Here is a 23,926-nt window from a genome sequence, read left to right as displayed (position 1 = left end):
TTCTCTTATATCAGTAATATATTCTATTAATAGTAATCAATGATTTAATATAGTTTTTTTTAATTCAGAACATTTTCTTAGCATTTTAATTTCATGCAAATTTGTACATTTATGAAATAAAATGTTACCCTACTTTACATAGAGTGTGGGATTATATACTAATTTTTATTGTCTACCTTGTGAGATTGTTTTTGCTAGTGAATTGCTGTGGATTACATATAATTTTATAGATTAATATGATTATTTTTTTTGTTTAAATATTTCTTTTATTGAATTTTCATAAAGAAATAAAGTGTGCATTAGATTAACAATTATTGTACATAACATATAACATATGATTATTTTATTACATTTTATGGGGGGGTACATTAGTTAGATACATTAGTTCCGTGCCCCTATGGCTTTGCCTAGGGGTCAGCTAAAAGTACGAGTCATTACTTCCAGTACAACAGGTTTCCTGTTTAATTGTCACCATCTTAAAGATTGTATTCATTTTAAAAAAAGCACCAATTAAAGGTAAGTCTTTAAAAAAAAAACCTGTAAATTATGGATGTGTGAACCAATTTGAGCATGATAATGAAACCCATTTATCAGTTAAAGCCTTTGGAAGCATAAACCTGAGATCTCACGGATATGCAAATAACCATTCCGTTTAATGGCTTTATGTTAATGTATAAATAGTGTAAAGCACCAAACCGACAGGTTCTACATGGAGTGCAACAGCCTGACCTGGATGAAAGACGGCGCTCACGTTAGCTATAAGATATAGCTTCCTATTCTTCCTATAATTAGAAAGAATCATTCATTCATTTTGAATGGAATAAAAAATGTGAATTTTATGCATAAAGAATTATGAAAATGTTTATATATATATATATATATATATATAAAGCTCAAGAGGTTATATATATATATATATATATATATATATATATATAACCTCTTGAGCTTTGGTTTGGGAGATACTTTTTATTAAAGCCAGCCAGATATTTGAAATTAATTTTTATTTGAATGCAAACAACACAGAATATAAATAATGGACAAAAAATATAAAAAATATATTGTTAATTTTTCAATTGAGGAGAAGAGTGCCTATCATCATGTGATCCCAAAATATTCACACTTATATATATATGTATGTATATGTGTTAAGGGTGATATAAGATTTTTGAATAAATAACAGTAGAATCCATACAGACAACGGGTTACGATAATCATCTTTCCTTTATAGTATCTTTTATTCCCGTAGAATCCTAAACCGAGATAACACCTAATGGTTTATAATTGTAGTAACCTTGCATTGGCTCAAACATTTTAATACGGGTCTTACAAGAATCCTTCCCCCCCCCCCTTGGCCATTTCTTGCATGACGTTCTTAGAAGTTGATTGGATGACTCTTCTCTCTTGCTTACTATATAAAAGCTTAAATAATGGGAAAGAAATAAGGTTATTTAAAATTGCAAGACTAAGTATGGACTTGGCGTCTACATTGGGGGTCCTTTTAAGAATAATCCAGGCGATAGACGCTGTCCCTCTCGTGGTAGGTAAACCATTTACCATTTTACAAAGTATATAAGCAGTCATCTTTAAAATGTTACCTTATATTAAAAACATATTTAATAATCCAATATAGAATATTCTTAGAATTGTTATTTTCATAGCTTCTAGAATACTTAAAAACATTTATTACAACCAGTAGATTGAGCTTTTTATTTTTTGGACCAGTTTAATTGTTTTGGAGTTATTTGGTTTAAAATGTTACCAAAAATGATTATTAAAATTAAATGGTAAATAAAAACATGCATGGCTAGGTGGGCCAAATATTTCTGCCGTCAAATTTTATGTTTTAAAGGAAAGCAAAGAGGTAAGCAAAATGTGTCAAAACCAGTCCTTAATTCTCCTCCTTAGAAAACCTGCTTCTAGCAAACGGTAATTTAACAAAAGTGGAGTAATTTAGTGGGAGAAAAAAATCATGTAAATCGTGAGTAGGAATATAGTAATTAAAGAAGCGATGTTATTATTAGTAATATAATAATTACGGAACTAATATAGTAATTAAGGAAGTTTTGTAGATAGCAGAATAATATTCCTCTGTTGAGCAGAAGAATGTCTTACATAATTGCATGGTCAAATACAAATTAATCTTTGCAATAATTAAAAAAATAATTTCATCCCTTCTTGTTTTTCAGCTCAACGGTGTAAATATCTATGGTAAGCGTCAACATTTGCTTTTAATAATTGTTGCAAACAACCCATTGAAACCTCACCTTCTGGTTACTTCTGGATATGAAGTTATTATAATTACTAAATGAATCATTTAATAATAATAATAATAATAATTATTATTATTATTATTACTTATTAAATAATAATGAATGGTTTCAAAAATAATATTTTACTTAAGAATAATTGTATAATTCAGATTGACACACTGAGGCAGATGTATCATTTTATGTATCAAAACTTGGGTTTTCGTAAAACGGTTGGGAGAAGTGCATTAAAAATGACTCTTTTATGAATGTATTTAGGAGAGCGAGTGGAGGTTAAGCCAAGTCCAACGCCGGATGTTTTCAAAAAGCTCATTAATTCCAAAAAAGGTAACTATTCAAAATTCAAAAATTGTTTAATTTTTCATAGCTCAATTTACATTTTTTTCTCCATTAGCGAGATTTATGAGACTCGCGAAAGAGCATTTATAAATTCTAAAGAAATTGCTTCAAAAATGCCCCTCTGTTTCATAATCCATCTGTAAATTACCGTATTTAAACAAAACCTTGATATTTTTATGTTAAAGAAAATGAAAGTGAGATTCACAGAATCCTAGAGTTTTGATTCATTGCAATTACTTTCTAAACGTACGTCCTCCGTTTGCCTCTAAAATTGGAATCAGTTGATTATTTATATTTAAAATTAAAAAAACATTTTTTAAGTATTATGATTTTTAGTATGTGTTGCTTTACTTTTTTCTTTAAAAAATCCACTTTTTCCTTGTTTCTGAGCATGATGCATTGATTGATCAAATCTTGATTTTATTTTTGCTTTCTTGCAGCGATAGATGAAATTAAAAAAACGTTGGCATCTCTTGAAACCTTGCAAGGGCCAGAGCAGAAAAGTAACGCCACATCAGATGACATCTTTGCCAAAATCTTAGAAGCCAATAAAGGTAAAACTCAAGGGTGACCCAAGTCTTAATCGGGAAATTTGCTATATCATGACTACCATATTGTTTATCCATTACCATATATTGTCTACATCAATGGAATAGTAGTTATATCCATAGTTCTTTGTGTTTGTAGGGGTGTGGGTCCTGGTTTTAGTGTTGGTGTTTAGTGTATACTGGAGCCATAGATGGTGGAAAGCAAACCATATGGTCTCCAGTTATCACTGGTGTCCCAGATAATGGAGACAATGGAAGACAATACCAAGATGGCAGGACTTGGATCCCTACCAGTACAATCATACCAAATGTAGGAAGGCTAGGACATTTGCTACATAGTAGCTGTATCACCCAGCACTGCTATACTTTAGCAACACGTCTTCTAATCATACGTTCATATTGTGTTGAATAGAACCATTTCTGGGCCTATTTATGTACGTCAATGAATGATTCGTAAATTGTGTCACTGTGACCTCTTTCTCTCTTGGAACAGATAGTAATATCTTATTGCGAGAAGGAGACATTGCCTTGAGACAGGGACGCAGCGCCATTATTTGTTGTCGTTGGCCAAAATCCAGCGATGGGGCAGTCTACGTCGCATACAAGCTGTCTCCCAGTTATGGTGAGTTAAATCCTATGGATCACGCGGGACCAGCATTGTTGTTAAGGCTGGATAGGATCGTAACACTTCGCTGAAGAAGTGGGTTTTGAGGTTTTTCTTGAATAATGAGAGGAAGAGTGAAAGGTAGAGGTTGGGTGAGTTCCAGAGGTATGGGGCAGCACAAGTGAGGTCCTGTAACCATGAAAAAGATGAAGTGATAAGAGAGACGGAAAGCCTTAGTCCACGAGAAGAATTGAAGGATTGGGAAGAGGAGCATGGAGGGCTTTCTATGTTAGTATAAGGATTTAAAATTGTTAAGAAAGATAAGCCTAGCAGCATTTTGAATAGATTGCAGGGGAGAGACGAGACAGAGGAACACTAACCAGAAGGGTTGACAATTGTCAAGGTGGATGATAATAAGGTAACAAACTAGATTTTTGTTGTTTTTTGCGGGAGGAAATGGCGGATGCAAGAAATTGTTTTAGGTGCAAGTAACAGGGTTGCTTTTGTATCTTATTTCAGAATTATAATCACCATTGCGAATGTCCTTCCCAAAACTAATTATTTAATCATGTACAATTTTGGTTGATTCATGTTTTCCTTTGCAGGGAACACTTAATTTTCATGTGATACAAAAGTAAACGCTGATAGATTGTTGCCATAGAAGCTGAAAAATCTCCTTAAAGGTTTCTTCGTTTCTATATATTTAAACCTTTAATGAGAGTAATTTGCTTGACATACAAGATAACGTAATCAATCCTAAGTGGATCAACACCTTTCATTTTTTTAATGTGAGTGGGTGTGTGTATGGTCAGTGTCTTGCGGCTCTCTTGTTGAAAAATCTATGATTGGATTCTGTATCCTAAGAGCTTCATGGAGAGGAAAGTATAAAAAATCCCTTTCTTTTTCCCCATTCCCTTTAGTTGAACATGAAAGAGCTATGATTAACGCTGCGCTAGAGGAGCTCATGACACTGACTTGTGTCCGCTTTGTGAAACAGAAACAGGAGAGCGACTACGTGAGCATCGAGTCAGGAAGCGGGTATGGTGGCAGAGCGAGACTAGCTTGAAGATGGAATTTGCATACATTTGACGTTACTGTCCCTTTAAGAGCATTATCCTGTTCATTAACATTTTTAGATTTAAATAATTACACGATCTGAATTTGTTAACATCTGCAGCTCTGCCCAGAAATAGCGACATTTTAAAATGTGTTACTAAATAAATGGTGTTATCTTCACGCCAGCTGCTGGTCCGTCATTGGAAAAAGAGGAGGAGGTCAGGTCGTATCTTTGTCCAGAGCTGGATGTATGTCACACGGAATTATCCAACACGAAGTTCTCCATTCATTGGGATTCATCCACGAGCACAACAGGAGCGACCGCGATGACTACGTGGACATCATATACAAATACATCAGAGAAGGTAGGACATGGAGCGGTCGTCTTCGGTGTCTATTCACTAAACCAGGACAAAGAAAAGTGAACCGTCCCTAAAAAGTGCAGCAAACACAATGGTGTACTTTCCAACCACTCGAAGGCATAACTAAAAATGAGAACAAATAATATGCTGTGCAAAAATTTAAAATAAAGAAAATTAAAAAAAAATATTTATATATATAATTTTATTATTTTTATATTATTTCTTGACATTTTCAATAAACCAGGAGTTTACAGGATATAGGAGAATTTCAACTTACCGACATGTTATGAAGGGCCAAATCTGGTGAGCTTCTCCTGCAAGAATGTCTAGGGTGACCCAGTTAAAATGGTGAGATGACCTCGAAGGAATCTTGCCCTATTCACCAGGCATTATGCAGGGCCATCTTGGACCTTCTTGAAGAAGCCACCGGCTGAGAATGCAAAGATATTTTTCAACTTGAATATCTTATATAACCCCCAATTCAGCAAATGTATGATTTGCCTTTATCCTGCCGATGCTCCAGCCACGAGATTTGGCTTTTTTTGTATATTGGTTTATAGAGACCACGTTAATGCCGTGGTGGGTAAGCGGTGCATGAATCCATCTGATACACTGTAGCACAAACGTCTTTCCTTATTCCCCATGTCTTGGGTTCCTCATCTCATACTATGCATCAATTTTATTTTATTATCCTACAGATGAGAGGGGCAACTTTAACAAAATGCCCACCAATAACCTGGGTCTGCAATATGACTATTCCTCAGTGATGCACTATGGCAGGTGGGTAACCTCATTGACTACGTGTGTTCATATTAAGGAAACCGTTCTATTGTAGTGACAATTGTCCTTAACTTAAACAGTAGAAAAATTATTATTATGGAAATATTTTGGGGGAAATAAAATCATTTAGTATTCATCTAGGTATATTCAGTGGTGACAAAGCCAGTTACAAATTTAAATATATATATATATATAATGTATGGAAAAGCATGTCAATTTGCTAGAAAGTAAATAAAAATTGAAATTGTTTCACAATATTCTCTTATAGAAATTAAATCATGATTGCATCACACACGCATCTTATATTCCCTGTCCTTGCCTTTGAGACTACATAAACTTTATAACCTACTTAGAACTTTGAGAAAAAAACCTAAAATATAGATCTGCACCTTTTTCCCGTTTGAGTTTAATTTCTTAATTTCCTTTAAACACATATTTGTGAAAATGAACAGTTTCCCGTTGGTATGGCCTGCGATGGCCTCCATCGTCTCCCTGGCATAAGCTGATAAATGTTGTAATGAAGAGGTTTGGGGAATGATGGAGTCAAACTGTGATACATCTGATATCCTTCAACAGATACGCCTTTTCTAACACATCCGATCAAGCAACCATCATACCCAAACCGAACCCGGCAGTGGAGACCGGGCAGAGATATGGCGTCAGTAACCTGGATGTGGCAAAATTAAACCGACTCTACCAATGTGGTACGTAGACGTTCTAGATCACTCTGGAACATAGATAGAAGCTCATGGGCATTCTAGAAGGATTTGTATTTTAACAGCTGGGGATCTGAAACTTTTTTAAATGCTACATTGTGGCGCAGGTATTATTACATACCCTGCAAAGAGTTAATAATTTGAAACATAACTGGTCATGCTTTATGTTTGCGCTCCAGAGGTGACTTTCTTATTAACCCCCGATGATCTCTTTACAGATGTCTGCAGCTCTGTGCTCTCTAAAGCGAATGGATCTCTGACCTCCGCCAATTACCCCTCTCCCTACCCCAACAACTCAAGCTGTGTCTGGCTGATCCGCCTCCCATCCGGTAAGGTAAGGCATCATAATATCTGCATCAAATATATTACAAAACATAGTAATATGTTTAAAAATGTTTATCAGCAAGTTATTAATTGATGATTGTATTTACTATGAACCAATGGCCCCCAACCTGTGGCGCCTGGAACTCTAGCGGTTGCTTTTGCATACCCCTTATTATTGATGATTATACGACCCATTTATTCTTGCTGACAATGGTTTGACTATAAAGTATGTTACTTAGCGTTTAATAGTGTGAACATATATGTTATTTTACTACAGGTATCGCTAGATTTCAATGCTTTTGATGTACAGTCTTCTAAAAACTGTGCCTCGGACTACATCAGGGTCTACGACGGAGCCACCAGATCGTCTCCTTTGCTGTTGGAAAAGGCCTGCGGAACCGGACAACTCCCTCCGCTGATAGCTTCAAAACACCTGATGCTTTTGGAGTTTGCCAGTGACGGGGCAATGAACGGAATGGGTTTCAAGGCTTCATACAGCACTGGTACGGACGCGACATTGTATTTGCCGTATGGGTTTCCAGTAGACATAAAGATGATATCTATCTCTGCTTAAAGTCTGCTTCATCCAATATGTGGAGATCATTATCCAAAGCCGCCATCTGTCTTGACGCTCCATTGGTTTGTGAGACCCAATGGCTAAAGTGCATACGTGGGAACTTTCTAAATGAACCCTGAGACCCTCTAAATATCAACCCTTTAATAGCCCATCGTGGAGATTAAATGTAGTGACTCGCCAAATGTGTTACCCAAACGGCTCCAATACCGGTCGTCATGGAAAGCTTGATGCACTTAATTGAGCCACCTGTACTCAAGCAGGGATATCACCCATAACATACTGATCGAAAAAACACCAATTAGGAGTCTTATACATGATCACAGCCGGGTAAAATAGCAAGGAGTCACTGTGCGATACTAAGAATTTGCCCCTCATCCCCCCGAGACCCTGAGACTGGGGCAAAAACTCCGGGGCAATGTGTTAATTACCCTTCCCCTGATGTGACCTGTGGTTTCTGTTTGTAGTGACTTGCGGGGGGACATTCATCAAGGACAATGGTAACGTTACATCTCCGGGCTTCCCATTCAACTACCCAAACTCTGCCAACTGCATCTTCAGTATCATCGCCCCCTCGGACCACAAGGTGAGCATGAACTTCAGTCAAATGTACCGAAAAATGTCATCAATGCCTAATCAGAAGTCTTTTTTTTACATAAAATAACCCATTTAGACAATGTTTGATTGTGTAACCAATAACCCCTGTTATGTGTATTAACAACAATAAGACTCCAATGCGCCAAGGAGTACAGCCGTCCAAATAGACAGAAAAATAAAAAAAAAATAGGAAGAAATAGGAATAAAATTTAAAAGCAGCACTCAACAATTATCAAAATTATAAGAAGTAACCCGATAAATAAGGAACATCAAGTATCTCCTCTAAAATACTCAACGGATAAAACGGAACGAACTGAACCAAAACATCATTAACAAATCTGGATCTATACCCGCACCAAAGTATTGTTTTCTTTTTGCATGGAATTTCCTCGGTTAACCTCTTGGTCCGTCGGCTCCTAGATCTCGCTGAAGTTCACCGACTTCCAGATGGAGTACACCTCTGACTGCGCCCGGGCCTCTGACTACTTATCCGTTTACGATGGAAGCGCCCTGACCTCATCCCTCTTGGGAAAATTCTGCAGCTTCACCGAGCTCCCTGCGCCTGTTAAGTCCACCGGGAACTATTTGTTGCTACAATTCAACAGCGACGTTTGGATAAATTATAAAGGATTCCGGGCTGAATACTCTTTTGGTAAATAGTACAGAATTGTGTTATTAGTGATCCGCAGACCAATACAGCCCACCATGGGAAGGTGGTATGACATCATCCGTGATTCATGATGACTTTAGAATGTTGTGGAAGCACTTACTACCATGTATAATGCCCCAAAACTCCTGAATTTTAGTGAACGCATGTTTCTGTAATTAATTTTGAGCCTTTAAAAAAAATCTAAATAAATTGACTTATTTTGGGCTGTGTAGTAACATAGAGTTAGATCAGACCCATTCGGCAACATTAGAACCTCATGTGTAAAAATACAGCTAGAAAATCAGCATTTTCTTTATAACTTTTTTTTTTTTAATAACCAATATATGTTAAGATATTTTTGGCACTATTTGTGTTATTCAACATTTCTTAAGAACACTTTTCACATTTTAAAGACTGTTTTATTTATGATAGTATGCGTTGCTTAACCTGACAAAGAACATTATATTTAATTTATATATTTCTAATTTTTTTTTCTTCATCCAGTTCGACCACTTTGAAGAGTTAAAATTATGAGGAAAAAGAACAAGTTATTTGGATCTTTAGAAACACAGAATGTTACATTTTTTTTACATTTTTTTACATTCGTACTGCAACATTTACATGTCTGCAACGTTTCCCAATTTTTTTTCTGCTATTTAACTATTTTTTCAATAAAATATTTTTTAAAAATGATGATATTCTATTGTGTACAAAATATTTTTTCAAAGAATATTTTTTCTGGTAAACATAAAAGAGCGAGGGGCAGAAGGAATGAAGTCATTAAACTACAATATCAGTATTCTGTATGTTTTATAGAAATATTTGTGCATCCTGTCTAGTTTGTTTTCCTATTTTGTAGAATAGTTTACCATTAAAAAAGAACAGGATCACTTAATTATGTTTTGTTAAAAGTAGACAAATGGCAGGGTGGGGATGCCTTGACCGGCGGACATTAATAGACTGTGATTGTTCATAACCATAGTAGTTAGTAGGGAACACAGGGGTCACATAAGATAATGTTACGTGACCCGTGGTAAAAACGAGACACTGGGTGGGTAAGTGGGTGAGGGAGGGAGTGAGAGGGTAAGGGAGGCAGTATGTGTGTTAGAGTGAAAGTGTATGTATAAGTGTGTGCGTGTGGATGAACATGTATGCGTGTGTTAATGTAAATCTCTGTGTGAGTATGTGTGTTAGCGTGTGTATGTGTGAGCATTTGTGTGTATGTAAATATGTGTGCCAGTGTTTGTGAGTTACCAGAGGAGGTAGGCACAAAAGGCTGATGGGCTTTACTTGCCCCCAGGGCCAGATTATATGAGCCCTCCCTTGCTGGCTTGGAGGAACTTGAGTAGCCTGCATGGAGCCCTGAAGTCAACCGCATTAAACACCTTTGGGATGAATTGGAACACTGATTGTCACCCAGGCCTTCTAGTCCAACGCAAGCGTCTGACCTCACCTATGCTCTTTTGGTTAAATGGACACAAATTCACACAGACTTTAATTTCTCGTGGAAAACCTTCCTAGAAGAGTGGGCTCTGTTAAAGCTGCAAAGGAGGGACCCGCTGCATATTAATGTCCATTGATTTGGAATGGGATCTCCAACAAGCTCAGATAGGTGTGATGGTGAGGGGTCATACAGCGAGTGATTAAACCACATCAGGATGCCTAGGCTGAGAAATAAACTGGAGCACTGGCGACCTCTAGTGTTTAATTATAGGCATTACAACCCTGGGTTACCTTTGCTCATTTAATATGAAAAAAAAAGAAATAATGTTTAAATATCAAAGGCAACATTTTTTTTGTATTTATACGACATATACAAATGCATGGATTCAAATACGAAACGGTCACTTGTAATAGTAAGTTATGTATAAGTGGATCAATTAGTTTAGGGGGGCAAATTGTTGTTCTTGTGTTGATATTCATGGTAGATGCAGGGTTAAACAAATATATCCTTTGCTACCTCAAACAGTCAGGGAGTTGATATAGCCGGACAAAGAAGTCTTAAAGCTCGTGCTGTGGGTTCAGATCACGCGTGCGCACACACTTTGCATTATACATGTTACACGGTTTCCAGCACGCGCGGGGCGGCAGACCGGGGAGCTCTCCAACGTGCTGGTGCTGATGCTGACGCGAGGCTGTTTTGCCACACACAAGATGGCCGCCGTAGCAATTTGCATTGAAGCTGGTTGGCACTCCGGTGACGTACTTCCGCCCCCCAGCTGTGTTTACACACACACACACACACACACACACACACACACAGCGTACTGAGTGGATGTGGTGAGTGTTCCTGGCCCGCACAGCAGGGGGATCCAGAGTCATCCAGGGGAGTTCTGCATCCAGACTGCAGCCATGAAGGTGAGACCTTCACACCCGGACAGGAAGTCATGGAGATGGGTGATGTGATGTCATTAGATGGACCATGTCAGGGGGCCACTGTGCTTGATGTAAACACTGATATATGGCATGTTAAAATGGTCATGTGCCTCTAATATTATGGAAAATCTACCTATCATCTACATCATCTGTCAAACATATTTTGAATACCCTTACAGACACACACACAAAGATACATACACACACAGACAGACATATACACACACACAGACATACATCCACACACAGACACACATACACACACATACATCCACACACCAACACACACAGACACACACATACACACACATACATCCACACAGACACACACACACACACACATACATCCACACACCAACACACACACAGACAGACATCCACACGGACATACACACAGACACACATACACACACATACATCCACACAGACACACACACACACATACATCCACACACCAACACACACACAGACAGACATCCACACGGACATACACACAGACACACACATACACACAAACAGACATACACACACAAAGACACACACACAGGCATACACACAGACATATATAGAAATGCTACTATATGATCACCTATAGTTTTAAGGACCCTCTGGCAAAAAGCAGCACTCAGCATAGTCATCAGCAGATTAAATAGCCTAGAACTACATGTGTTAATGGGGTAGTCTTGTTGTTGGTATGTTGGGAGTGCTCTTGTTGGTATGTTGGGAGTACTGTTATTTGTGTATCGGGAGCACTCTAGTTGTTTGTACGTTGGGAGTACTCTTGTTGGTATATTGGGAGTACTCTTGTTGGTATATTGGGAGTACTCTTGTTGGTATATTGGGAGTACTCTTGTTGGTATGTTGGGAGTACTCTTGTTGGTATATTGGGAGTACTCTTGTTGGTATGTTGGGAGTACTCTTGTTGGTATATTGGGAGTACTCTTGTTCGTATATTGGGAGCACTCTTATTGTTGGTATATTGGGAGCACTCTTGTTGTTGGTATATTGGGAGTACTCTTGTTGGTATGTTGGGAGTACTCTTGTTGTTCGTATATTGGGAGCACTCTTGTTGTTGGTATATTGGGAGTACTCTTGTTGGTATGTTGGGAGTACTCTTGTTGGTATGTTGGGAGTACTCTTGTTGGTATGTTGGGAGTACTCTTGTTCGTATATTGGGAGCACTCTTGTTGTTGGTATATTGGGAGTACTCTTGTTGGTATGTTGGGAGTACTCTTGTTGGTATATTGGGAGTACTCTTGTTGTTCGTATATTGGGAGCACTCTTGTTGTTGGTATGTTGGGAGTACTCTTGTTGGTATATTGGGAGTACTCTTGTTGTTCGTATATTGGGAACACTCTTATTGTTGGTATATTGGGAGCACTCTTATTGTTGGTATATTGGGAGCACTCTTATTGTTGGTATATCGGGAGCACTCTTGTTGTTGGTATGTTGGGAGTACTCTTGTTGTTGGTATGTTGGGAGTACTCTTGTTGTTGGTATGTTGGGAGTACTCTTGTTGTTGGTATGTTGGGAGTACTCTTGTTGTTGGTATGTTGGGAGTACTCTTGTTGTTGGTATGTTGGGAGTACTCTTGTTGTTGGTATGTTGGGAGTACTATACTGTAGAGTGAAGTGTTACTCTGACATCATACTCTGATATACAGAGTCTAATATCCTCTATAACATTGTCAACCCCCCCCCCAGGGACCGAATACCAAAATCCTTGAAGAAGAACATGCAGGGTCAGATGAAGAGGAGATCCCGGCACACCTGAGAGATGAGCCTCCTTCAGGTAAGTTGCGCATGCATACTAAACCCTTACTTCCAGTTCCATTCAGTACAAGTAAATGGTACAGAGACTGATATACAAGATTAACCATTTATTATTTCTGTATTATTCTTCTTATGCATTTGTTTTTTGCAAAAATATTTTTGGTGACTTTTTTTATGTTTTTTTTGGGGGGGGGTTGGTTTTCACTTCAAGAATCCTATTACTTGATTCATTGAAAAGAATCACAACCAGAAATAGCGGGTAACTTATGGCTTATGGCTTAGTGACTTAGGGTGAAAAATGTCATCAGCTTCATAGAAAGAATATTCTATGCGGAACGAATGCCTACACGGAACATCCCCAGAGCTTCAAGGTATCTCACCTGGAGGGCAGACCCAAGTTGGCCATTTATTCTGCATTGTCTATACGATGAGATGACATTTTTGTATGTTTGTCACAACTTGGGCCTTAGCCAATAGCGAGTAAAGGTGATACATATCATAAGAGCCACAGGAGAATAGCTTTCTCTATGTCCCTGTTGCCTTTGCTTATATGTTCTACTTCATGCTCTAAGTAAAGTTATACCATTTTGAAGTACAATTGCATTGCATTTGAACCCTTCTTTATTTAACCCATTGATAACTGTCCTGGCTCTCAATAGGTTTGAAGGATCTGCCCCCAAATTTTGGTGATCCCAAGATCCTTTGAAAAGTTGCAAAGAATCAATGTAGCTTCTAGTTGCGATGAAAACATGAATGGTAACCAGAGTAAAAATGTTGTGTAAAACCCTGATTTTACTCAATCTCATTCAGAAATTAGTAATTTTAAACTGGTGGGTGTCCACGCCTCCGACACCGAGATTTAAAGACGTGGTAACAGCTGTTCCATCCGGCAGATGGGCTGAGGCTCACTGAACAGTATTGCGCTGTTGTGATAAATATCACTGTCAGGAGAGGCTCAGTCGGCATACATTTCAGTTTGGGGTTCCTCTCCAAAATACTAAGTTGGTAGATGTTCTGTATATTCAAGTTCTATCATATTTGTGTCAGGGGTTCAAATAGTTGGCACTGATTGCTGTGGTGGCATCAAACCGGTGATGGTGTCTGTGCAGGTGCCACATGTTCTCTTGATGCCAAGGAGCACTAGCTCAAGAAGGACTCTCCATCTCTTGTTAAATGCGCCAGGTATTGGGATCTGTCTTACTGTGTACCGGGTACTGGGTCACTGAAATGTACATCAGTACAGGTTTTGAGTAAGTTTTACCCTAACTGGTTTAACGTTCCATCCAAACAGCTGTGTGTAGACGGAATGCTCAGGTTTACGCAGTCGCAAACTTACGCTGTGTGGAAATCTGTGCTATCACACATGAGGGAGGAGATCGTAACTATGAAGTTGTGAAAATGATTTCTATATAAATCAAAAAATGTAGTCGTTGCCCCAACTAATTGGTGGACCAGTGGCCCACTTGACATGAGCAAACATTATCCAAAAGGATCTAAACAGACAATGCAATGATTCCATGACTACAGGTCATTTCCTTATTTCTTTCTTTCTTTTCTTATTTTCCTCCTTTTCTTCTCATTTTCTCTCTCTTTCTTCTCATTTTCTCTCTCTTTCTTTCCTTCTCTAACTTTTTTCTCACTATTTTTTTTGGTCGTTCTCTTTCTCTACCTCTCTGTTACTCATTCTTTCTCTTTCTCTCTTTCTCTCTTTCTCTGTCTCTCTTGTCTTTCTCTTTCTGCCTTCTCATAACATCCCTCATGTCATCAACGTCATAGAAAGAATTCTTTGCTCATGTCAAGTGGGCCATTGGTCCACCAATAAGTTGGTGCAATGACTACATGACATCTATTTGGCATTGCTGGAAAGTCCATAAGCTGCTGCCTTTTTCACTTCACAGCCAAAAAGAAGGATATCCTGCCTCGCAGATGGTTCATAGCCTCTCCTCTCCTCCATACTGGGAACCAGGAGATCCCCAGCCTTCACAATGTACATTTATCAGCGACTCCACTAGCACAAAGTGCTTGTCAGCAGTTTAGCTCCGTATTGTCCAAGGCTGCTATTTCTTTGATGATAGGTGCTGTTTCATTTCATAGAATTCCGTGTAACATATAAGCAAACACGTGGTTTATGGCCACCTGGCAGTAAAATGAAAATAGCACAATGCTTAATCTGTAATTGGTGTCCATTGTTAAGGAGTTCAAGGCCACCGAAACATTTGCTTTGTTGCCAAGAAGGAGAAACAAGAAGTTATTGGCAGCACATGCAGCACGAACTTCAAGCTGGAAATCTCAACTTTGTGCAAATTTATTATTATTGTTCCTCAAAAAGTGTATATTGGCTCAGCGATCCCTAGAAGATTATCCCAAGAGGTTTTTGGTAACTTTTTGATGGACCGGCCTTCATAGAGTAGGATACTCACAGGACCTCAGAGGTCCTTTACATCCCAGGATATGATGTCATATTCCAGAACTCCGTAGAGAGGGCAAGGATCTTGGAGGGGGCACCTGGGACAGGTCCAGGGTAAATACAAGTATAAGCACACAAGGAACGAATGATCAAACTTGACAAAATAACATAAGAAATATGGCACTCGTGATGCAGAGGTTACGCCCTTTGCCCACCCGCATTTCCGCTACGGCCTTAATATAGATTGGTTTTGAGGCCAACCATGACGACCAATAGCTAAGAAAGGTCTCAACTGTGACAAGTGTGACAAGGCAATATCCATTTTTGTATGGAAAGAATATCAAAAATGTATCAAGTTCAGCTATTCCCGGGAAAACTTCTCATTGATCCCATAGAAAGCAAATAAAAAAAAAACAACTCAAAAGCGTTGGCATGAATACCAACCGCGAGCCGCTCGCAACACAAAGGTCACCGATCCCTGAGTTACGTTAAAACTCCCTTTTCCAGCATTTTATAAAATATTTGTGTGTTATACAACGCATGCAAAATATTCAGACGTGGCGCTTCGGGGTGAGCCGAAGAGGGTAGCTGAGCTAAGAGGATGTTTTTGTTTGGTTTTCACCCTTACGTCACCATTTGATGTGTGATCAGGAGCATTTTGCAAACTCGGAACATCCTAACAGCAAAAGTAGCAGAGGTTAATACAGTGAGGGAGTTTTATCGTGCATGGGATCGACATATTGCTTCTGAACTTTCTTCAGCGTAGCTGTCCACTCCTTTATCCATGTGCTTAAATAACAGCAAAAACGTACAGAAATATATATATATCAGTCATAATATGCCTAATATTGTGATGGTCCCCTTTTCAACCCGCCGAGGCATGGACTCCACGAGACCTCTGAAGGTGCGCTGTGGGATCCGGCACCAGGACGTCAGCAGCAGATCCTTTAAGTCCTGTAAGTTGCGAGGTGCGGCCCCCATGGATGCGTCCGGGTGCCGCGTGTTCTCCAGGTAAGCGACGTACCTGGCCATCCTATGTAAAAGAAAACGGGATTCATCAGACCGGCCCCCTTCTTCCATCGCTCCGTGGTCCAGCTCTCATGTCCATTGTAGGCAATTCCGGCAGAGGACAGCATGGGCACCCGGACGATGCTCTGTGTGCTCTGACGTCTTTCGTCAGTTACATTTGATAACACGGGGCCAGCCTTCACCCCGCACGTACATCAGTGAGCCTTGGCCGTCCGTGGCCCTATCCCTGGTTCATCGCTTTTCCTTTCTTTGAACGCTGCAGACCTGGAACCCCACAAGAGCTGCAGTTTATGAGATGCTCTGACCCAATCATCCCTTGTCAGAGTCGCTCAGATCCTAATACTTGCCCATTTTTCCTGCTTCTAACACGTCGACTATAAGGACGAAATGTTTACTTGCTGCCTAATATATCCCCCGCCGATCAGTGTATATATATATATATATATATATATATATATCTATATATATACACACACACACACAGGAAAGAATATATATGCGTGTGTGGATGTATATATGTTTACAGCCAGCAGATGGCAGCAGAGTTCCAGACATTAACATGGTTTGGGGTTATGTGCCGCGTATTGTTGAAAATAGGAGAAAATCTTAAATGTAACTTGTAACATAAGCGGGGTTCGTAGTGTAAACTTTTGACATTGCGATGTCTTTAGAAGACTTATTGTAATGCAGCTAAAATTACATAGGAATTTCACGACCCGAACCAAAAGTCAAAGAAGGACTCTGCAATGATAAGGATGCCTAGAACAAAAGTATCTTTCCGTACACTATCTATGGAGCATGCCTGCCTTCTGCCTTAAGCTAACCATGCAGTTACATTTCAAAGAGCTATCGAACATCACCATTATTTTAGAAAGTGCATATCAAATATACTGATATTTTGGCTAGACCGTATAGACCTGCGCCGGCGGTAGAGAAAGTATATTAAAGAGAGAAGAGAAGGAAATAAAACAGGAGGTTGATACAGTTATAGGCTGCTTTGTATACCTAAGTCGTGACAGTCCCCAAGTGACACAATAATGAATTTAGTGTGTGGGGAACGGTAAGGATCTCTATATATCCTTTAGTATAGTGAAATATTTTATTTAAAATCACGTATATTAAAATCACATAAAACAATACAATTATTTTACAGAGTTGATCAATATTCACAGTAATTCTTCAATACAGATAAGCATGTGTTGGTGGTTGGTCTGACGAGTTTCACCTTACGGCTTCATCAGAGATATATGGAATGCTTATGCTTAATTTTTTTTTAAATAGCGTTTTGGGCACGGAAGTGAAGGTTTATCCTTCTGTATGCGTTATCTATTATAACATTTGCTTGTATAGCTGGATATTTGGAATGTGAGGGTTATTCCTGTATGGTCGGTAATTAGGAGCTTTCTGTTTAGTATCATTTATCGGAATCACAAAAGAATAACCCTCACATTACGAATATCCAACTACACAAATAGCCCAAAAAGCTATTAAAATAAAGATTCACTTGCATTCCCATTGTACAGCGCTAATGTGAAACGCGTCGGACCAACCACCAGCACACGCAGATTTGCATTGCAGAATTTCTGTGAATATACTGATCAACTCTGTAAGATAATTATTTTATGTGATTTTAAATAAAAGATTTTTTGATACTAAAAAGTATATAGAAAAAGCCCCACCTATCCCTGGCTCTGACACGCACCACATTCGTAAACAGATATATATAGTCTGTATTTTCGGGTATACAGTATAAAACGGGTTTATGGCCCATCTTTGGTATTATTTGGGAAATTGACCAAAAAGTTGCAATTTGAATACAGTGTCCCACCAGGAAAGTCTATTCATAGTTAAGATGTTTCTTTGTTGTTTACATGCTTAATCCAGACATACGATTCTAAATAAGAATGAAATTGGAAACATCAAGTTTATTCTACGTGTTTGTAGCGCATGATCAGATCCTTCCAGTGATTGTTGTTTATTCGTATATAATTTATGCGGAATTCTCATAATGCGGTACTTTATTGGCTAGAATTCCGTCCAAACGTTCCGCTTACTCCTCATGTAGCCATCCACACAGGCCTCATCCTCTATGTTTCTTCTCGGTTAGCGGTATCATACACACAGCTTCCCAGCTAGGTTTTCTCGCCCGGTCTCGGTGAGCAGTCTCACGCTCAGATGCTTCTTTATGTACCGCGAGGGCCCTTATAACAGCCCTTGTTCTGTATTCCGCGAGGGGCCACGGCAGAGCCTTGGATGGACGCGCACCGCAAGAGAATCATAAAGACGGGAACACAAAGGCGAAGAAGGCAAGGAATTCGATCTACGGGGCCAGGACCATCCTCTGACTTCGCTCACGACCACAAGCCGAGTTGAAGTAAAGCAGATAAATCGCACAGATCCCTTAGGCACCCGAGAGAACAACTTTAATGCATATACACGGAATTCCGTGCGTGTACGTATTATATATAAATAGTTGTGTATACTATGTAACCATAACGTCAGAATTATCTATATACATTTTTATAAACGCAGAACTTTTGCCACTTTACAAACTTCTGCTTGCCTCTTCTTCATCTTTTATTACCCCATGAAGAGCGACTTTTAAGTCTTAAAGGCTGGTTTCCCATAATTCTTTACCGTATCTTTAAATAATCGAGTCACAGTTCATTTAACTTTCCACCAGATAAGGAGAACCCCTTTCACATTTTGCTGTCCTTTTAACGCTCTATTTTTAGGTTTCAAGCGTTTTCTGAAGCACCAAAAACTTCTTTATTTATTTTTTTGCCCACGCTGTTTCGCTGATCCCCGTACGGTTGCAGTAGGAGATTAGTCTGTTTCAAGTAAGCATTTTAACCAAAGTCCGGCGTCGAAAAAATCGAACGGAAAATATATCTGTTCTGACTCTTTACCTTACACCGGGGCTCGGCATCTGCTTACTGCGGATTCTGTCTCCGTCCTCAGGGGCTCGCTACGAATAACTCGCTTTCAAAATTAAAAAGCAATCAAAAGATGGAAAAGCTCCGATAATAAAGATTCTAATACAATGTCAGCTCCCAGGACGGCAGGAATACGCTGGAGACCGAGTCTCTGGGATAAGCAAAACACGCAGGAAAAGTAAACTATAGAGTTGCTTTGGGGACATCCTGATCATTATTGGTGAAATAAAGACATTTTTTGTAATTCTCTGTCAGGGGACGGAATCGGCAGTATTAAGTGGGACTTTACCTCTGTGCGGTCGGTGAGGAAGCACATAAATCATAAGAGACCCTATTATCTCCTTATTTGATATAAGACTCCGGTGATATTCCGCACCTTACATTGTTTATGGCATTATATTATATTTTATTAAGAAATAGAGTTCTTTGAAGGTGGAGGACGTCATCCAAAGTAACCGCAGCTTTGTGCAAGGGCCATGTGGCAATAATATACGATGTTTGCGTCCCTTTAACCCCTAAATGACAAAGCCCGTATGCAGATGGTGCAGATTGAAATATAAGGCTGGAGGCTTTCGATGTATCAAACGCTTTATAATTAGAAGTTATTTGGCAGGTTTTTGTATATTCGTATTTTGCCGAGTTCTGGTAACCAACATGCTCACAGACCCAAGCCAGATGCCACCATGTCCCGTCCTCCACCCACCGTCTGCCCACCATCATCAACCCCCTACCCTGTTCCGACCAAGCGGTTTATCATTCTCCGGATTCTCCCAAGGTTCCAAGCTTGATAAGAACCCAAGTTGATAATGGGGTGGAGAAGGGCTAAAGGGGTAAAGCCTTTAAATAGCATTTATTACTAGTTCACTTTGGAAGCCAACATATGAGGTAGAGACGTCCCTCGCAAGTTTAAAGTCGCATTGTCTGCGAAGGCTGTGGATGTTGTATAAGTGCAGGAGGCTTTTAGGGTTGGTGTTGAGTTCATATTCTTTATCGTAGTCCCTAATGTTCTGCTGAAGGTTTTGGACTCCGTTCCAAGATCTTGCATGAACGTAGCAACACGCCCCGATGACACTGATTGATACACCTGTGCCTATGTGCATCGAAGCCGAAAATGAGTATGGTTTGGGAAAACAAAGCACTGATTAGATGTGCTATTTCATGAGAAAAAACAACATTAAAAGTAATCACAGCTGTTTATTCTAGTGTTCTGTGGGTTCCTAAAGTAAGGGAAAAAAATAGAACAAACATACATAGCGTTGTTCTACAAAGAAAAAGTATATGGGGGAAAAAAAACATGGAGGTTAGGCCAACTTTATGCCGTAAAAGAAAGTAGTTAAGTCATAGACTTGCTGCCCAGGGAAGTGGGATAGAGGGAACATTGCAAAATTGCAGAGATAGTCAATTAAACCCCAGGTATTTCCAGAGAATAGATGAACTGGAGGCAGGGAACAAAGATGCTGCTAGGAAAAAGAATTAGGACACTCTGTTTAAAATTCAGCACCCGTTTGTCAAACTCAGTTTGTTCGACTTGCTGCCATCGCTTTTCCCTACACCCCGTGAGCTCTGTTATATAATATAGCCCTGGGGACGCAAGCAGATAGACCCAAAATCAGAAGTAGCACCATGCTGTGTACTTTTAGAACCCTTACTATTACCCTTTAGATTTTTTTGAATGCATACTTTAAATATACAGTTTTTTGAACCGCATATTGCGATGGTCTTTTCTACTTCCAAGGGTTCAGATTGTTTCAAAAAAGCTGCTTGCATCTCTAGCGAGATTTCAGAAATAACATAAGATTGGATCTTTTGTGTTTGGGTAGCTGAAGGTGATACCATATAATAGTAAAAATCATGGCCACAAGCTTCTGGTATGTTCAGGAAGCCATGAGTTGAAAGGGACACCATGGACACCATTCTTAGGAGGTAGCCAACACTCTACTTACATTACCTCCAACAGGTCAAGATGCAGAAGAAGTAAGAATGAGAGGATTTGTATATCAGGGGACAACTTCCGAAGCCTAGCACTCAGGAAGAAAGTCAAGATGTGGTCCTTCATAATCAGCCTGGTGCCTGAAGGCTTCAACTACGAAGACGACCTTCACCTACTCAATCTCAATGACACGGTGGGCTGAAGATATATAGACCTATAAACCACTGTCCATTCTTCTGTCGTCACAAAAGCTTTCATGTGAACTGTGTTCTTTAGCATTCAATAAAAAACCATCCCAAAGTAGGCACTTGTATCTTCAACACCATGCCCAGAGTTCATTCCCAGCCATCCATAGGCTTCATATTTCTTTGTGAGGTAAGCTTGATGATTTCATACCAGCTCTAATGGAGACTTGAGTTGCATTTAACCGATCTCGTATATAGAATTTCCAGCCTTGGGTAGAAACCAATCAATGGACCTCAGTGTCAATTGCATCTCTAAAATACCAAGTTTTCACCTTCACCGTTTTAAGGTTAAACTGATCTATGGCTAGGAAGAGAAACCATAACAAATATGCTAGCATTTACAGTAAAAAAACCAAAAAGTATACATTTTTTGCACATTAATATTTTAGCAGCCGTAATGGTGATAATTCACCAGCTCATCACTTTTGTTTTTGTTCTTTGACTTTTAATGTATCAGAAAATAATAATCCTCTTGGTTTTACTGTGTATAAAACAAACAAAAAATCATAAAAGTGCTTATTTGGCTGGGGAAATTAGGAGTTTATCAAGAGTAGAAGAAACTTAAAAACTTCTCAAAACCCGGTAAGCATTCCCCGGCGTGTTTGTTTATTTGGCAGGGCTGACAGATCATACTGATTGACTTGGACAATTTCTTATGATTGTTTTTGTACTGAAAGTTATACTCCAGAGGAACATTTTTTTTCATAAACTGAACAAATAAACCAAAAAATGCAGCTTGTGCGAATTCAGATTTTTATTTTTTTTTAATCTGTTTCACAAACAACGTTTCCTTCTGTATCAAAAGTTATTTTAAAGTTCAGCAGATCGGAAACATTATTGCTACCGGCAGATATTCAGATCAACCACGCAGAACGCGTAGACTGGAAAGCTTTTAGCGCCTGCTAGAAAGATCTGCTTATAGCAAACACGCTACGAGGTTGACATCATTCTCTTTGGAATCTAATGATAATGGACAAACACAAATTTCACTTCTTAAAATAAAACGTTTTATCGTTTGTTAAGCAATCAACGTTCCGAAGAGCTGGGAGTCTTAACAGATCCAAGCAAACCCGAGTTTGCGTTCTTGATTGTTTTGCGTAGAAACGAGAAGATGATCTTCGCAGAACTGCGATCTCCATCATCATCATCATCATCACAAATGGCCCGATACCTGTGAAATCCCCCCCGCTAAGCTCTGTATTCGCGTCACGGCATCCTGCTCACCCGACTCCCTCCCTTCTCGCTTTCCCGTGCCAACAAGGCCAGCTTGCGAATTGACTCATCAAACTGCTGTTTCTACCATCACAGACGGGAAAGTAAAGATTCTGCCTCTGACCGGTCCCCAGCAGGGAGTAGCTCTGCTGGCCGTCTTTCCCTTCGAACATGCGCTCCCCATGTTAATCACAGATCCTCAAGAGGTAGAAATCTGCCGACGCAGGCACGGTTACAGCCGTAAGGTGCGCATGAGGCTCGCTTTAAGCACTCGGGTTAAAATATTCAAACAAAGCTCAATTTTCTTAGTTAATCCATTTCCGTATAGTCATAAAAACAAAAAAAAAATGCAAAAATTGTATTATTTCATTTTTATTAACGTATCCGTCCTTCATATTCTATACTGTGAATCCGCTGGTAAATACGGCGGTGTCGTTATATGGTAAGAAGATGCCACAGGTTGGAATCTTATGTTTCATAAGGGAACATTATAAACATTCTCATCACTTCCAGAGCTTGAAGTGGAATCCTGTAAGAAGATCGGCAGAGGAATACCTAATTGGCGCACTCCCACATATTTGGCAAGAAAACAATGTTTTGCAAATAATTTAAGAGTCTAATTGGTTTCCCCAAAGAAATCTAACGGCGCTAATAGCAAATTTTTATTTTCTGGCTTCAGTTTTTGGTTTTTTTATATCTGGAAATAAATTACATCTGCATTTCATATTAACAGCTGAGTGAGGGTAGGTTCATCTAATATTTTATTCACCGGTTTCCACCCACCCTGTTAAACGATGCAGTCAGTAAAAAGGTTCGTTACAATATTTTATAATTAGAGTTCAGCGGGCTGGTGTGGGCTTGAGACCACTGCAAGTCAGGCCAGCCAAAATACCTTGGAAGTCCCACCACTCCTCCTAATATTTTTTATAAAGCATTAATACGTAAGTATTCATAAACATCATTAGGTTTTTAATTACTTACCCTTATGTACTCACCCATGATCCTATGGCATTCTCCATCCTTTGTCCTTACAGCCTGGAAGCTGAAAGGCAACATGGAGTACAACATCAACATGCATGTGGGGAAACCGCAACTAATGTCTGATGTCCCATATGGACTCAACGTATTGCCAAAAAAAAGCTACAGAAGGTGAGCTTATATTCAGCAATAGTTGGTTTCACTTGTGGCGTCGCTAGAGGA

The 23,926-nt window shown here is 39.2% G+C and overlaps 1 protein-coding gene across 1 annotated transcript in view; it reads left to right on the top strand.

Moving 5' to 3' along the window:
• The first annotated feature begins 2,518 nt into the window (after nt 1-2,518).
• Nucleotides 2,519-23,926, top strand: part of LOC149274431 (astacin-like metalloendopeptidase) — a 55,372-nt gene continuing 33,964 nt past the window's right edge. Inside the window, exons 1-13 of the mRNA XM_089505530.1 lie at nt 2,519-2,597; nt 3,050-3,163; nt 3,651-3,779; nt 4,682-4,799; nt 5,004-5,182; nt 5,878-5,959; nt 6,536-6,663; nt 6,894-7,009; nt 7,277-7,502; nt 8,041-8,159; nt 12,899-12,986; nt 22,823-22,966; nt 23,761-23,875. Of these exons, the coding sequence (XP_089361656.1) occupies nt 2,519-2,597; nt 3,050-3,163; nt 3,651-3,779; nt 4,682-4,799; nt 5,004-5,182; nt 5,878-5,959; nt 6,536-6,663; nt 6,894-7,009; nt 7,277-7,502; nt 8,041-8,159; nt 12,899-12,986; nt 22,823-22,966; nt 23,761-23,875 (1,637 nt within the window). The remainder of the gene's footprint in view (nt 2,598-3,049; nt 3,164-3,650; nt 3,780-4,681; nt 4,800-5,003; nt 5,183-5,877; nt 5,960-6,535; nt 6,664-6,893; nt 7,010-7,276; nt 7,503-8,040; nt 8,160-12,898; nt 12,987-22,822; nt 22,967-23,760; nt 23,876-23,926) is intronic.

Source organism: Sceloporus occidentalis, unplaced genomic scaffold, assembly GCF_023333645.1.
Source record: "Sceloporus occidentalis isolate IW3139 unplaced genomic scaffold, rSceOcc1.0.p SCAF_331, whole genome shotgun sequence".
In the NCBI taxonomy this organism is placed as follows: Eukaryota; Metazoa; Chordata; class Lepidosauria; order Squamata; family Phrynosomatidae; genus Sceloporus; species Sceloporus occidentalis.
This window is presented reverse-complemented; position numbering and strand designations above follow the sequence as displayed.